General features: G+C 38.3%; 1 protein-coding gene across 1 annotated transcript in view; it reads left to right on the forward strand.

Annotated features, from left to right (window-relative positions):
• Positions 1-269: 269 nt before the first annotated feature.
• Positions 270-18,233, forward strand: part of Eip93F (Ecdysone-induced protein 93F) — a 67,503-nt gene continuing 49,539 nt past the window's right edge. The window contains exons 1-2 of the mRNA XM_036817196.3: positions 270-486; positions 13,568-13,718. Of these exons, the coding sequence (XP_036673091.3) occupies positions 13,625-13,718 (94 nt within the window). The 5' untranslated portion in view covers positions 270-486; positions 13,568-13,624. The remainder of the gene's footprint in view (positions 487-13,567; positions 13,719-18,233) is intronic.

Raw genomic sequence — 18,233 nt, forward strand, 5'->3', positions numbered from 1 at the left:
CAGTTCTGCAGTTGCAGCGCTGCCAGCGTCGCTGCCTGCGCTCTTGCGTATTAGTAACGTCGTCGTCTATCAGTGTTTTTGTTGTTTGTTTGTTGTTGACGCTGGTCGCGGTGTGCGAATTTTTTATTTATTTTCCACACACACACACTAGCACACACCTTTCCTATGCTTCCTCTTCCCCGCCTAACAACAAGAACTAGAGAAAAAACTTTTACGTGCGTTTTTCTTATGACACAAAATTTTTTAGTTGACATGCCAGGCCACTAAAAACCTAAAAAAAAAGAGCTGAAAATGCAAAAGTGCTGTGACAACCATAAATAAAAGTTATACTAAAAAAAAGGTTAATATACAAAAACAAAAGAAAAAACGCCAAATACCCATAAACAATGTCAAAGTTTTTATAGAACTACACATAAAAATCAACGCAAATTTTTAAAATATTTACCTAGATGAGTTTGTAAATATTGCGACAGTTTGGCCAGAAAAGTAAGTATTAAATTTTTTTCTATTTACTTCAAATAATTATTTTGGACAGGGAAAAAATGCATGAGCCAGCACTTCAGGGGTTTTTCCATACTCATAAACACACGCAACTTTACAGGTAGCTCTTTGTGTAAACACAATTTAATTAAATTATGTCTGGCTTTCATTTTATTTTTTTGTTAAGAATTAAGTCACTCATTAAAATTTTTTTTTTAATAAATTCACCTTTTTCAATATCTAATTAATATATATTTTCTTTAAGCAAGTAATGAATATTTTTCTTTGTGTAGATACAATTGTTCTTATCATTTCAGTTCACACTTTTTTTTGGGATTTCCCTTAATTAAGTCACTCAGGAAACATATTATAGCAATATTAACTATAATATTTTGTAATATACAGTACATACCTAAGATAAAGGAGTTTTATAATACATGTAATGGGCTTATAAAAATGTATGGTTTTCCCCTGACTTAAATACTTTTTAAAGCCTGTTGCCTTCTTATTATTAACTGCAATTTATTCATAAACCTCAAAAAGGTTTAAAGTTCTGTCGGAACAAGATTTTCCAATTATTATGGGATTGGTTTTGCTGAATAAATTGATGACTCTTAAAGCCTGTGACTCACCTTAAATGATTGCACTGATTTGCTCAATTTCGATCGTGCTTTTTGCTTAAAAGAAATTACAATAGATCATTCTAGAAATAATTTTTCTAATTTCCTAAGTAACTTTCAAATCATTTTTTCCATACTGATTACACAATTGATAGTCAGTTCTTGGAAATCAAACGCACATGTAAGAAAAGCTGAAAAACTTTCCATCAGTGCAAGAAATCAACACAATCGCATTCGGAAGCCCAACAAGTGCCTCTCATGGGTGAATCTCCCCTTTGGTCCCCCCTGTAATATTTGCTTTCACAAACACTCTGTCACCTACAAGGGGTGTATGAATGGGTTTTCCTTTATGGGCCACAAAAAAAATTCAATTCGCGGAAATCTTAACAAGCAATTAATGCGCAAATATAAATGTCAACTTGAAATTTATTGAATTTGAATGAAAAACCATGTATATATATATATGTATAACAATTAAAAAATAAAATAGAGAAAGACATCTAAAGTGGAAGCGAATTAAATGCGGGAGAATAATAAAAATTTCTAATTAATGCGCTTCTAATTTCAAGTTGACAGACGGAAAACACTGCTGCCGCTGATGTTTTTATTATTATTGTTTTTATATAGATATTTCGCCAAGTGATTCGCTTTGTGCACAATTGCATTTGATTTCGAATAATTCATTTGCGGCGATTTATGACACAGGCTGCATAGACGGGAAAAAATAAGACAATGAATCAGACGGACATAAAATGTGGGGGGGGGGGGGCAGACTGACGTGCCGCCCACGCGTGCAATTTTCTTTTCACTCGCCGTTGTCCTTGAGGCTTTTCCGCATTTCATTCCGACGACAACGACGTCGGCGACAAGTTTTCAGCTTTAATTTGCGACAGAAGATGGATTGAAATTTAATTTCATGTTCTCAAATTGATTTGAGCGGATCCCCATTAGTCATCCCGGCTTTTAGCTGCTAGATGCTAGCTGCTGGCCAGGATTAGCATTAGACTGGAGTGCAACCGGCAACATGCAACACATAGTCATCTGACTACCAGTCTGCCTTCCCTGGTCTGTCTGTGTGTTGGTGTGTGCTGCACGTAAGAAACGAGTTATTGGAACAGGTTCATGACCTTGACCATCAACACAAGGCAGCAGCAACAACAGCAACTGCAGCAACAACAGCAACTGCAGCAACAGCAACATGGGCAACAGCAACATCAGCGGCACAACGGCAATTGCAACACGGCCTCCTCCGGCAGACAAAAGGAAGTGGTTGCATCTGCATTTGCATTCGCCATTGTTCGCCTTGGATTGGATTAGATGTTGCAACAACAGCAGCAGCAGCAGCAGCAACAAGTTGCCGCCACTCCGGGAAGTCGGGCAGTAGTCGCCATGCATTTATCGCTCAATGAGTGACTCACACTCCAAAAGCCAAGGGTCTGTGTGGGTCTACAGCCATTCACCCAGGGAAATGCGTGATTCATTTTATGGAAACTAAAGGGCTTGCGATTCAGGGAAATTACAAAAATCTAAAACAGCAGATTGGTATTAATTTAAGCCCCACTTCTGGATTAATAAGAAGTTAACACAGCAGATTACTTAATTTACAGCACAGGCATTTTAAATATTTGTAAATATTATAATTGCTGACATTTACTTTTTGGATACATTGTAGTCTTGAATTGACTTGATTTAAAATATTAAAATCAGCTTGGCCAGAAATTGCTTACTCAGATTCTTAAACATTTTTGGCAATTCTAAATAAAATTTTTACTAAAATACGTAATAAATAAGGAAAATAAAAGTACAACAAATAAATATTAATAATAAAAAACAACAGATTTGGTCTATAGGAAGTTTAAAATAAGTCATAAAAAAAGTTTCTTCTATAATAAACAGTAATGAAAAATACAGTGATTTTTTGATATGATAGGAATGTTTACCGTGTGGTAATTTCATAAAAACAACTTGAATAGTTTTGAAAAAAATAAGCACAGAGAGAAAAATCGAAGAACATTGTTCTTGAATTGAGAAAACTCGTTCTTAAAAATCGTGCAAGTACATTTTGGTATCAGTGTTTTCAATATAAGAACGAAATGGTGAGAAGAGAAAAGTTAAATTGAGTTTATTTAACCAATTCAACTTGATTCGAGCAAAACAAAAACATTTTCATCTAAAAATGTCGTTCAATTTTTAAGAACATTTTCAACTCAGATGAGAGCGTTAGAATTTTCACTGTGTGGTTATTAAAAAGAAAGTATAATTAGTAGAATAAGTTGAAATATGCTTATAAGCAATATCCCTGGATCATTACAATAATTTTATTTAATTTTTACAATCCCCTAAAATGTTAAACAAATTTCTTACAGCAGTATCCGACAGAGCTTAGTTGGATTTCAGCATTAGCCCAATCCTCGTGTGGCTGGGAAAATGCTGTGGAAAAATAAACTGTTGCTCTGCTCGCAAGGACGAAGGATGGGTTGGCTGCCGCAATTGGGAGGCTTTGGATTTTTTGTGCTTACTTTTCGTATTTCGCTTCTTTCTCACAGTTTTTTTTCCATCTCCTTCCTGCGCCACTATATAGTTCATATAGTTTGGTGGGTGGTGGTGGGCGGTGGGGCCACTGGAATGGCACTGGAACACTGGAAGTACATAGCCAGTGCAACAGGCAGTTGTTGTTTTTAGCTGGCCGAGGAGATTGGGCTCTGCTCCACATAGAAGGCGTGTCCCAAACGAGGATTCGGATTGGGAAAATAAAGAAAGCAGGCGAGATGGCGATAAAAAATGTTTTTAATTTAACTTTGGCCATGTCACTACCGCTGGCCAAATCCCCTGAAAAAAACTAAAATAAAAAAGAGAGTGAGGGGCAACAGGTGGGGAGTGTTGTTTGGCCCATTATTCCTTCCTCATTCCAAAGCTGCAACTTCAAAGTTTAAACAGCGCGGCGACCTTAATAGAGCCAATTGTGTGACGGCCATTGCGTTTGGCATTCCTCGCTTTGTTGTCCAAAAACAAAATCGATATTTTCCATATGCATAAACACAATTGAACAAACAATTTTAGGCGAGTGCAGCAACAGCGCGGCAATGCCAAACTGCCACATTGTCCTTGAGCTTATCACCTTTTGCACAGCAACGAAAAAATTCCAGCCAAACAAAAAACTAGTCAGCAGCACCAGCGACACCAACAACATTCGCAAATATCAATTCAACTGTTCGCGCACAAAAAAAAATATCAACAAATTTTGCGAAAAATAGAAAATGGAAATACAAAAACGAGCGACAAATATTTTCGCATTTTTTATTTATACTTGCATACCAGTTTTTTCATCTGTTCCACGGGGTTTTTTTTTTTAAATTTTATTATATGTGGCATCATTTACTGCAAACAAACACGTTTGCCTCTGTTTTTTAGGTGTTCCATAGAGTGAAGTGTGCCATTTTATGATATCCCACATTTCAATATTCATATTTCGTTTTGCCAATTTCTTATCTTAATTAATCCATTTATTGAAAGTGCTGGATTAAGGAAATAAAATGTAAAAGTATTAGGTAATATTGAAATGGGGTTGTACATATATTTAAAGCATTATGTCAGTCAAGAACATATTCAAAAAAAAAATTTAAGCCTCTTCCATTGTTTTTTAGATTTAGTAACTTGCTGGAATTTTGTATTATTGGTTATTCCAGGTTAAAATTAATGTTTATCTTTATAAGACAATATAGAACATTGCCTAAATATTTCCATACCAATAAAAAAAATTGTTTATTGGTAAAACTAATTTTTGCTTTAAGAAAAGCTACCTTTACAATTTAAATATATTTTTGTAAAATATATTGTACAATTGGTCACTCCATTAGGTTAAAATAAAGTAACATTTAATGATAATATATAACCCTTTTGCTTAAATATTTCAATACCAATAGCAACTATCTTTTACTTTTAGAAAAACCTGTACAATTTAAATATATTTCTGTAAAATATTTTGTTTCTTTTAATATCTATAATTATCTATTATATATTTATTTTAAATTAAAGCTTTTACATCAAATCTTAAGCTTTCCCAAAAAAAATATGGTCTTATGAGGAATTCTTTTCTGTAGCTTGATTGTTTTTTGAATTTTTTCCATTCTCGACGCCACAATTAAATTCATAGAACTCGCTCAACTCTGCCGCTTTACCGCTTACAAATAGTTTCAATTGCGGCTGAATTTTGACGATACTCACACAGATACTGTGTACCCACACTGTGGCAATTAGACAAGGACGGGGCGGCGGGGGCAGAAAGAGAGGGCAACACGCACGACCACTTGTATTGACGTTTGGTTGGCGACAATTGATTTTTGTTACGTTTTCGTTTATTTTCATTCCGCCATCGCTGTTTTTTTTTTGTTTTTTCTGTAGTTTTTCAGCAATTTAGTTCGTTTGCTTTCTGGCTTCGTTATTTAGACAACTGCTGAAAAAAATATTTTCCTATTCCTCCGGTCCGCAATATCCCCATTCCCCCAGTATTTTTTTTTCCAGCGAGGCCACACACGCGCTGCACTTTGCTGCATTGTTCATAATTCTTTTTTTCCATTTCTCGCTTTTTGTCACATTTTTGTGGCTTTTTTTTGCGAATTGCTCGGAAAACTTCTGGCCGCTTTGTCGGCTTGCGACTCAATTTCGTCTTATCTAATTTTTGTTTCTATTTCTGCTTCTTTAGTTTACAACGCCTCTATCGCCTTTCCTCGCTATTTTTTTTATTTTGCAGTTTTCCATTTTTTTTTTTTTGTTTGTTTTTGTGTCGAAATCAGGGCAAATTCATCATCATCAACAACATCGTTGCCTTGTTTTTTCCTTTTTTCTTTTTTTTTTTGTGTAAGAAAGATAAGGTTTTTCGCTGGCGAACGAGCGAATATAGTGCTGCTGCTGCCGCCGCCTTTTATTCTTTATACAATTCGAGACGAGGGCTTTTCCGAGGGGTCGGACATCGGACATTTTCGTGTTTGTCGAGTTAATCATTTCGGGCGAAATTTGATAATTTTGAAGGTGACCCCAATTTGTGAGCGGCGCTGCAGTCGCGAATCGAGGGGCCCCAAAGACTTTTTGTGCAATTGATAAGGCGGCGATGCAGCGGCGAGAAAAGCAGTAGTCACACCGAAAGAAATTGGGGAGGCCAGAGTCATAAAGCCATGAAAGCTTAACTGCTTGTAAGCAATAGCTAATTCAGCAATTGGATTGTTAACTTACCTCAGAAATAAGGATACTAACAAAGAACCCCATAAAAAAAAAGTAACATGTACTAATATCATGGTAAAATGGTCCTAACCCATCGAATTGTCAATTCTACCAACGAAATACTTACTCTACCAACAGCAAAACACAAACAACTTACCATTTTATAGTAGTCTTACTATTAAATAGTAACCCAAGAAACAATAAAATAAACCATATTATTTTTAAAGGTTTTAAAACGTTTTCTTACAGTAAAATAACTATTCGTATTGCATTTACCCATACATTTTTTGAGTGCAGAAATATCATAATCATAGTAAAGTGATCTCAGCACATCGAATTGTCAACTTGACCAAGGAAATAGTTACTCTACCAACAGTAAAACACTCACAATTTGATAGTAGTTTTACGATTAAATATTAACCAAAGCAACAATAGAAAACAAGTCACTATTTTTAATGGTTGTAAACATAACTTAACAGTAAGGTAACTATCCGTATTGGTAAATTTTACCCACACAAGTATTTTGTGTTCAGAAATATTATTGTTAATTATATGGCTACATGTATTATTATTAAAAAATATATAATTTACAAATGAGTAAATTTCCAGAGAAATCGTCACTGTAGAAGCGCAGAGAAAATCATCGAAATAAATACCGGAAGCCGGTAATCGCAAGAAGAAAAATATTAAGGAAGTAAAATCGCCCGAACACTTCCATTATTATTACAAGCAATAACGATAATACGAAAATTGCCATATCAGAAACGGTAGTAAGGCGACCAACTTTAATAAATATGTATATAAAAACAAGCGCTAATGTGATGCATTTGGCCTGCTCACATATTTATGAAAAAAGTGCATTTGCATGGCCACCTGGCCAACTGAGGTGAGGCTAAGGTCGAAGGTGGGGCGGCGAGGGCGGCCAAAGAAGTCATCGCATATATCTTCAGGCAGTTTTAATAAAACCCGAAACTGACATCATAAAACAAGCAGCACATATGACACTCGACGTGGCACAGGTCGTATACGTAACCAGCATAGTGGGTGGATGGGATGGGATGGGTGATTCCTGCTCTATATGAGGGTGTTTAGCTGCTGTTGGTGTTGGTAAACAAGCAGCCACACCCATGGTACACATAGACAAAGCAACAAGTCGTTGTACCCAAATATATAGTGCAAAAAAATAAGTTGAGAGTGGTGTTGGTATGGGGTGGTGAAAACTAAATAAAATGAAAACGAAGACAGAGTTCCAGTGAGTTGAATGGGGGGGGGTGGGGTCTCTTTTGGTTTTTAGGAAGGAGGAGCCACCTGAACCCACTCCCAACCATCCAATGGCAGCAGCCAAAAAACAAGCAAAGTCAGAGGCAAAAAACAAAGTTCTGGTAGAGGGGGGGTGGGAGCTTTCAGGGGGTTTTTCAGTGGGTTTTTCAGTGGGTTTTTCAGGGGGTTGCTGCTGGGTATTGGTAACTGCTAGTTGCTGCTGCTTTTGCTCCTGCCTCCTGTTGCGCATATTGCAACGAAAAAGTTTCGTAACGTTATTTTCACATTTCCTGCAGATTGTAACGGGCAACGAGGAGCTGGCAGATAGTGTCGCTGCAGCTTTTGCCCAAGCTTGCTGCCAAAATGCTCAACAAAACATGTCGAAAATGTGCCACATGCCAGCGGCAGCAGGAGCAGAAGTAGCAGGAGTACCAGGAACAATGCTCCTGTTGCTCCTCCGCATGCAACAGTTATGTACATACACATATACTCGTATATATACACCAAGCCAACCCCCAAGTAGATAGGGACAGTAGGATAGGGACAATGGCACAAACACAACCAACACACTCGGTGAGTGCCGGCAGCCAAATAGTTTCATAGAAATGCACAGACAACACATTTCGACATGGCACATTTAGCATCCTTGAGCGGCATTTAACTTCATTTCACCCACAGAGACACGGAGACACGGATGCCAGGCCACTTTGTTGTTGCTCCTCTTGTTTCATTATTTGATTTAAAAACAGCTCCTGGGGGGGGGGGGGGGGGGGCTGCTCTCGGTCTCGTTTATGCAATCAATGTCAACGGCAAACTTTTGTGCAAGTTGCTCCGTTTTTGTTGGCAGGAAATTAAGTTTTCGGCACTTTCGGGCATCGACTTAAATGCCACAGCAGCCGTCGAGTGGCACTTCATTGAGGTCAAGTGCAATCTACTGCCCATATGGACAATAAATCAGCCAATGGTAAAACCTCTGAGCCAAGCCAAGAGCAAGTCCAATGGCAAGAGTCGGTGAGCCGCCTCTAAACTTGTCTTGAATTTTTTCTTTTTTTTTTTTTCTTGGCTGCGCCGTTTTTTTTTTTTGTAGGTGAGCTGGGCCATGAACGAGGGGCAGGCTCGACCTTACTAACCAGGCTCAATGGAGTGGAGTAGACTCCAGTGGAGTGGTGTGGTGTGGTGTGGCATGGAGTCGTGGGGCTCTGGGCCGCAGATCGCAGATCAACGTTAGAAATGGAAATGCGCTTGACTGCATACAATGGCTTTGGCTTTGGCTTTGGCTTTAAGTTTTGCTGCAACTGCTGCAGCAAACAACAAACAAGCAGCAACAACTAGCAACCAGCGAATGTGTGTTACTGTAACTCTGAGCCAGCAGCCTGTTAGCCAGTTAGTTGGCCAGTTAACTAGCCAACAACTTGACTTTGGTTTCGTTTTCGATCTTCCTGTCATTGTGCTGCCGCCGTGGCGCGTGCTCATCTTGCTTTAGTTAGTTGATGTTGCTGCCTGCACTTGTTGCACACGCCCGCGGCAACCTGCAACTTGCTGCCTGCAACAGGTGAGAGTTGTCGCTGCTGCTGGCTAATGATTGTGATCTCTAATCAGCAGATGTTCAGGGTCAGCGGATACTTTGAAGGCAGATAAGTAAGATGTATGTTTAGTCACTTTTGCAAATATTGCTCATACGACATGTGGTCTTGCTATTTTTTATTTTATTTTAGCCACCTTTGCTAAGTTTTAGGGAGACAAATGATGTAATCATTTAATAAAACGTAATTCTAATATCCTTGAAATTTAATCAATTTAGGTAAATTTGTAAAATGCTCTTTCCTTGGATCATTTTTCACATATAACTCAATTTTATATTACTGAAAGTTAAAAAAATAATAAAAGTCAACACATTTCGTAATTGTTTCCATTTGGACTTTATAAAATATTAGTCATAGTTATCAGTATGTAGTTCAAAATCCATAAACCCTTGTAATAAAATCAATTTAAGAAATAAACAGGAAACAAAAGATGCAATTCAAAGAATCGCACTTTAAAATTCTAAAATACTTTTAAAGCTTCCACTTAAGGCAAACGCAGCTTCCTCATGTTTTTTTGCACTCCGCTTAGCATATTATTCCCATACAAATTAATCGGAATTAACATATTTGCACAATTTAAAGCACTTTAATTAGCACATTTTACTATGCGAAGGTCGATCACAACATCTCAATAAAAAGATCATGCAATCAGCCAGCTCTGAAAATCCATAAGCAAATTTTCTAGAAAGTAAATCTCTAGACAAATAGCACATAATTAATAAAATTATGAGAACACTTTGGGGGCGATACAAAAAAAAACTGGGGAATTGTAAGCGATTATTTCCGCCTTTTTTCAAGCTGCCACAAAAACGATAAATTAGTAATAAATTCATCGATTGGATATGAATATGAATGGCGAAAAGAGTGTAAAAAATTGCGATGCAAATTGAGTATTTAGAATAACAAAAAGCCAAGGTTTTCAGGCATGCAAAGCATCCCCAAGCGATTGCAACAATGGAAAAAAAGCATTTTCAAGGCCCTAACATTGGCTGAAATTTGGCCCAAGTCTTGGGGCCAATTGAACACTTCAACTTTGAGCTAATGAGTATCGAGTGCAGTCGGTCCAAACTGGTTAGCCGAAATGCACTTTGTGCCCAGATCACATCCAATCCAATCCCAGCCGAACCGAACTGAACCAAAACCAATCCAATTGATATTAACTCGTTTTGTTCTAGGCAACATTTTGTGATCTGTCGTGGCTCAGAACCTTTGGCCAGCCAATCAAGCGCTGCCATTTTTTTGTGATTTCGTATTCTATATATTCCACAGTCCCCCATACATATTATATGGGGGTACGAGTTTCTCTAGCTTCTAGCTTCTAGCAGGGCGGCCTTGATATTTTGTTTTATTTATGAAATCAAATGCAGGCGAGCGAGATACGAATACCGACAGCCACCAGATACTTGTGGCATTTATTATAAAAAGCTTTCGAGTGAATGAATTCCCCATAGCTTTTGTATCTGTAACACGTCTATATAGATATATAGAGTCAACCCCACCCCCCTCCCCCGGCTGTCTTTGGGCCTGTCTCCGATTCTCAGGCCGATGCGAAAGGCAGGAAGCCGCAGAGCTCAAAATAAGCATTGACTTTGCATATTTGTGTGTGACAGCCCAGCTGTATCAACGGATATGGCAGGGAATGTTTGGCATTTCCTTGGAGGAAAACTTGATTTGGTTTTAATTAGAAAATTACTTAAAATAATACCAAAAAGAAGGCGTTGGGCTGGCCCTAAGAATCGCTCAATCGCAATCAGCCTGCTTGCCAGCGAAGTGCACGAAAAGAAATGCATTACAAAATCAGCGATTATCGATAGGTTCCTTTTGTACATATATTACTAATGCAGCAATTATTTTACTTCAAATCTAATAAAATGTATATATATTATGTATTTTTTATATTATATTTAGAAATCCTAGTAATGTTGTCACTAAAAAGGTTTAATTTTCAAACCATAAATTATTAAAATCAATTATCAATTACGCCATTGTAATGTGTTCTTTTTTAAATTTATATCACATTCTTTTGTTTGATATTAATAAATTCTTGTTTTGTTTTGATGATATTTTATTACTTTTAAAGCTTTAATTATGGAACCATAGTATGTTAAAAAGAACGGTACATTTTACCATTACTTTATATTAATAAAATAAATCATAATGGTATCACATACAAATGCATATAAGTATTACCTAATCACTTCCAGCTTACACAAGACTAAAATTTATTAGGAACAGGTATATTATGAGTATATTTTTTGGATCTGTAAAGTATTTATACTATTTGAAAAGGTGAAAACCCACAGAAAGGATGTGTTATAACATGGCTTACTTCCGAATCGATGGCCATTTTTGATTATATTATATTTTTCGCTGTGCTGCTCCTCCCTGGCAAATTGCTGGCAGCCTCTTCTGCCGGTCTTCGGAGCTTCTGTTCATCTTCATGTGCTGCTGGTTGTTCTTCTTGGTAGGCCGGCAACGTCCATCATAATCAACGTCCATCATCAGTTGGCTGATGTTCGGCCGCGTGCTCCGCTGACACGCCCACAAAGCTACTGCTCGGCACGCCAACCTGCTGTTGCTGGGTTGTTGGGATGGTTGTTGGGGGCTGGTTGTTGGTTGTTCGCTGGGTTGCCGGGTTGTTGGGCCCAAGTTTGGCTTTGGCTTTGACTGTGGCTTTGGCATTGCCCGCCTTTGGCCATGGCAGCTGGAGTAATTTTTCATCAGCGTAAACATCTTGAAAACGCTCTTTGGGCTACCAGTTTTACTGGGCCTCACCAGATCGCAAATCGCAGCGGCGCAAATGGCAGCTGCTTCTGGCCGGTCATGTAAGCCAACATCAGCATATCTGCTATCTGATATTAGAATCTCAATTACTTTTTCCAGCTCTTTGGCTGCTATTGTAATTTCCTTCGCAAAGGGGGCTGGAAAACTGTGCCGGTTTTTTTCAGTTTTCGGTAGGCAAATATCCGTTGAGGTAAACATGAAAATTTAGTGGCTGTCATAGCAGATAGCCGGGGTAAAAGGAGAATAGGAAAAGCCCAAAGACGCATCGGGGGAAAAACTCAAATTGCCTCCTATCAGATTTAATCATTTATCAGCCAACAGGCAATTACAGGTTGGAAATTTTCATTCATAGTCCCCCCGAAATAAAAAAAAAAACCCCTTCGATTTGCCTGAAATTACCCGAAATAGGAATGCAGTCCATAAAAGTTGCGATGCATCTCATTAGATGCAGGCGGGCAGATATTAAGTGGCACTCATCGAGTTAGCCAAACTCATAGCGATATCCCAAACACGTTTCGCAATTTACGACATTTTAATAATGATACAAAACTAATTTAATGCAAAGCGACAACAACGACAACGGCATTTGAATAAATTAATGTAATAGACAGCTTAAGCAGCAAGAAATATTGCTGTCTACTGTTTAATTGTGCAGTGAGTTTCAGAACATAAGTGCTCAAATTGGAGAATGCTAAGTCAAATATTTTGACGGACTTATAGCTCAAGTTAAATATTTTTTAAGGATTTATTACAAATACTTTAAAATTATACTTAATTCTATAGTTTATTTAAAGGCAAACTTGTTGAGAAAGTATACAAAAAATAGGTAGAAAAAATAAAAAAGGTTTTTTAATAAAAAAAGAAACAGGAAAAATGACTTGTTAATTTATTTTAAAATATTTAAATGTAGTTCATCTTACAAAAAATTAAAATTAATTAAAATTTTGTTTAATTAAAAATGTTAGACACATATTTTCGAATAGATATCGATATAAACTCAAGGATTTAAGCGTGACAACATTGTAAATATTCCACTTAACTTAAATTCCCGTCAAGGGGGGTTTTTTTTAAATTATAATTATCTTAGAAATAAATCAAATATATATTTTCACTGGTCTAAAACCCACTGTACTCTTAACTAGGAAATATCAAAAACTGGTAGCTGCCCGAATAGTAAAAGCCCCACCAATACTATTAAAACTAAAACCACAAAATACAACAACAGCGGCAACTAGAACTGCATCAAAAGTGAAAACAATAACAACCACAGCCACAGACTGGTGGCTTAGCAAGAATGCAACAACAAAATCAAGAAAAAATAAATAAATTTTCAGCATATGAAATAATAAGACGAAAACAACAAAAACAAAAAACAAATCTAAAGTGCAACAGGTTTTGTGTGTTTTCGCGATAACCTTGAAACAAAACTCGTTTAATCATTTCGTAGCGTTCGAAAATGCGGCAACAACAACAGTAAATGAAATTTTATATGGCGCATTATAGATTTAATAAATTAACACTCATTTCCATTGGGGAAATTTTTCGTTTTCGTTTATTTTTTTTTTTCGTGTTTGTCGCTTCCAGCTAATTGTGTTGGCTATTCGCCTTTGTTTGTCATTGCAGGTACAGTTGCGATTTAACAATATCGCCAAGATATCTTTTCTTAAAAAAAGGAAAACTATGGCCGATTGTTCGTTTGTAAGATGTCTGCAAGAGCGTCGGCTCATTAAAAGGGAGCTATTGAAATGGTCCAAGGATATGCTGCACATTGTGGGTGAGTTTTAGTGGTATCAATAAGAAAAAAAAAAAAATTTTTTTACTTATTTTTTATATTTTCTTTTAATATATGTTTAACAACATTTAATTTTCATAATTATGGTCCCATCCTATAAATATGAATATAAATATAAATATATAAGTTTTTATAGTATCTATAAAAACAAAAAAACAATTTTTTTTTTCAACACAATGTTAATTTTATATATTTATAGGGGAACATTAGGATAATACTTAATACTTAATACTGAATACTTTATATTTATACCTTTTTTATCATCAATCAATATATTTTAAAATGTTAATCACTTGAATATATAATTATACTTATTGATTTTCGGACTTGTACAGATTTTTTTTATCATCCCTTAAACCCTTTTCCTACTTTTATTGAACCCTAACCACCCCTAGTTCAATCCAATTAAAATCTGTTGAAAGCTGAGACGTTAAAAAGCACCCAAGCCAATAAGCGGAATAATTTTTGTGCTAGGTGGCTCAGGCATCGAACCCCCGGACATTTTCAACTATCTATGTAGAGGGCGCTTGTTTTTAGTGCTGATCCCCAAACCCCATCGTTCATATTAAGGCCGCAAATGGGATTTGGCCCATGTAAATGGCAAATGAAGTGCCTGCAAGTTGTTTTCCCTCCGAAATTGACTTTAGCCAGACCTAATCAACATCGACGGGGCTTAAGTCCGTACCATATGGCTAGGTAAAAAACCAAAAAAAAAAGAAAACATACCGAGGAGTCTGGCCAAACACAGAGGAAAATTAACATAAATTGCAGGGCCTTTCCTTGCATTTTTTTTTGTTTTGGTGTGCCTGGTGTCACCCTGGGATATATATTTCCTCAGCTTCAACCTTATCCTTTTGCCTGAAAACACTCATTTCGGTTTTTGAGCACGTTTAGCACGTTGCCAGCGATCCCGAAGCCCAAAGCCCACACCCCATTAAAATGTTAAATGCCTTTTGTTGTTGTTGTTGTTCTTGGTGGGTGGGTGGTCTGTTCTATATGTATACATGCCGCTCTCCATGTACAAATACATATATATATATATATGTATTTTTTTCTCGCCAGCCAGCACACAAACACATCGTCGTCCTTGCCTTTCGTCCCTGTCTCGTGCACTCAATTACTTCCTCAATGCGCTCCATAATGCTTATCGTCCTTGTTTCTAGTTGACATTCCCGCACAAACACAGAGACAGCGGCACCGCTTCCAGTGGTTTTTCCCCCCCTTTTACACCTCCCCCCCCTCTCGAGGAAAACCCTTAGCACATTTTTCCAGCGACAATTTTTGCTCGGCTCTCCGGCGACGACGACTTCGTTGTCCTCGCTGCACGAAGCTGCAGCAAAATGTGAAAGAAGCCAGGACGAAAAAAAAAGGATATACTATATATATATATATATGTATGCACGGGTGTCTGGCGTTTTGGGGGTCTGGGTTTCGGGTTAGTTCTAGCCAACATGGGTTAAGAGCAGGGTAGGGGGCCCCAAAACGAAGTGCTCTGCTGGAGATAACGAAGCGCACTTAAGCACACGCACACTCACACACCAGCACACACACTAACACACACATGCGCAGGTTGGTGGGTGTGGGTGGTTTTGGGGGGCAGGTCCCTACGAAATATATTGCACAATATAAAAATTGCAGACGATGAGTGCCGAATGCGTTTGCCGAAAAGGCAGCCGGAAGTTGGGGGGGGGGGGGTGTGGGAAAGTGGGGAAAATGGGAAAACTACTGCAAGAACAGCAGGGAAATCCACTACAACAATTGCAGCTGCAAACGAACGAAGCCGAACCGAAGGACGAGCCAACGAGGAGCGAGAGTTTTCCTCGTTTTCCTCCTGTTTTTGTGGCCGATTTTCGTCGCCAACGAATTTTCCTGCATTTTTTTTTTGTACACTTTTTTCCTAGATTTTTTTTCAACACCCTCGAAAAAACCCAAACCCATCCAGACCACCCAGAAAAACGATGCTGATCGAAGCTGAGGAGGTAGACAAAGACGTCGGTTGGTTGGCTTAGGTTTGGGTTTGGGTGGGTTGGTTGGTTAGTTTTCTGGTGGGTCAGTGGGTGGTTTGGTTGGTTTGGGCCATAGTGCTGATGGGAAATCTCGCCTGTTGCATTTGCCACTTCCATTTTTCCCCACCCAACTGTTGTTGGCAATGGCTCAATCAGTGAATCAGTGGTGGAGTTTCATTTGATTGTAATGGGAGCCCATCCACTTGTGGATTCAGGTGTGTGTTCGGAGTCGCTTGGCCAGCCATCTGTATGCCAAACTCAACGCCCGGCATAAAGGGGATTACACTCACCAAATTATATAAGCTGCATAAAGGTAATTTTCGATGGCAGCGGTTATGGGGAAATTCGTTTGGGGACCAGGGCTTTGAAATTACTTTATATTAGGTATTTCGAGCAAATTGTGGGTTATTTTCTGATAAGAACAGGTCCAAATGGAACATATTTTGGGGTTATCCTTGTTTCAAGACTTAATATTGAACTTGTTTTTTAGTTGGGCAAACTATGATTATAGCAATTTAAGTTTTTTTAGTTGGGCACACTATGATTATAGCAATTTAAGTTACATTTAAGCATCTAAGAAATTTTGATTAGAAAGTACTTATTGTTGGTCTATAGATGATGTCAAAAAATTTAATAGAAATAATTTTGTTTTCTTAAACTTCATTTTAAAGTAGAAATAACTTATTTTTGGGTTATAGATGGTTTCATAAAAATAAATTACCTATTTATTGTAGCCATGCGTTAAAGGCTTAAGGTATAGGAATGGATCGGCTAAAGGTGCTGAAAATAAATTATTTAAAAGTTTACTTAATTACTATTATTACTGTTACTATTTTATAACTACTTTCTATTATTCATATTTGAAGGATAGGACATCGAAATTTAAATAGCTTTCATAACAATAAATTAAATAAAATTATTAAAAATGTTAGTTGTATCTTTTCTTTATTTGAAAACTTTAGTCATTCTAATATACGAATGCAAAGGCCAAACTCGAAACTTTGGTCTTAAATCACACCTTGCAAGCTCCTGTAAAAGATTTCCGTGAGATAATGCAATCTACCTGAAAATATAGCAATAAAGAGCTCAGGCAAATATTTTGCCAAGCTTATATTTCCTTGCGAAAAAGTTATCCAGCAGAAAACAAACCCCAACAGGGATTTAACTTGTTGCATAGTCGTCGTCCAGCCCCCCTCACCCCTTTGCCCACCCCCCGAATCCTTTCTAGTTGGTTTGTTTGCCTGGAAAACTAACCTCCCCCTTTCCCTCCTCCTCCCCCCTCCCCCGATGGGGTGTAAACATATTAAAAAGCCAAACTTTTCCTTTGCCTTTATTTACAAAATAAAAAAATAAAAAAGAACACACCCAAATAAATAGAGGAAAAAAATCTGGAATATATAGAAGAGAAAGAGATGCATTATAATGAAGGGGGGATGAGGGGCAGAGGGGGAGGGGTGGCCGAAAGCAACAAGCTGCACATATATATATATATATATATGTATTTTTTATTTGCAGCAAGGAAGAGAGAGCGCAGAAAGTTTTCCGGGTGTGTGTGTGTGTGTATTAAGAAGCAGCAGGTGTTGGGCAATATTGTGGGCCATTCCCACCCCCCAAAACCCACCGCACCCCCTCTGTCCCTGTCTCTATGTAGTGGTTAGGTCTTGCCTCTATTTCCACCCATTTTACACCCGTTTTCCCAACCCAACCCACCCACTTTGCCAAACGCATCTTTCGATAACGCCAACAACAAGGAACAATAAAGGAGAAGGAGAATAGCGTTGCAGGCGCCGCTGTCGGCGTTGGCTTTTCCCCCCTTTCCCCCCCTTTCCACCATTTTCCGCCTTAACCAACCCCCCCTTTGGATTTTCCACCCACCGTCTTTGGCTGTAAGAAGGCATTTTTATGCCAGAAGGATGCAACAAGCGACGAGGACAATGTCTGCTAGTGTGTGTGTGTTGGGTGGGGGGGGGCTCAGCTTTTCATGGACTACGCAATAAGCACTCCACCTACTTTCCAATGTCGGGCGAACTATTTCCTCAAACCCCCACCCCCCCTTCGTTTTTTTTCCGCCCTGCCTTTGCCTTGTTGAATTTTTTCCGGCGGTTTTTAGGTTACATTTTTACGAGTTTTCTCCACTTCCACTGCCACAGAGGCAGCCACATCCTCATCCACAGCCACATCCACATCCACATCCTCATCCACTTGTTGTTGTATTGGCGAGGATGACGCTGCAAGCGCCGAAGGAGTCGCCGGGCGCCGCCGTCGTCCTTCGTCCTTGGTCCTTGGTCCTTCGTGTGAGGCAGCCAAATTCATGATGGTGTGTGTGTGAGGAAGCGCCACAAGTGGGTGAAACTCGGCGCGAGTGAGAGGGCAATACGAAGAGAAAGAGACAGCTAGAGAGAGGGAGAGGGATGAGGGAGAGAGAGGGACTATAGTTTGGTGCATTCGGGGCACCCCCATACTATCACCATCACCATCACCCCAGCACCCC

The sequence above is a fragment of the Drosophila suzukii genome, chromosome 3 (genome assembly GCF_043229965.1).
Source record: "Drosophila suzukii chromosome 3, CBGP_Dsuzu_IsoJpt1.0, whole genome shotgun sequence".
NCBI classification, from domain to species: Eukaryota; Metazoa; Arthropoda; class Insecta; order Diptera; family Drosophilidae; genus Drosophila; species Drosophila suzukii.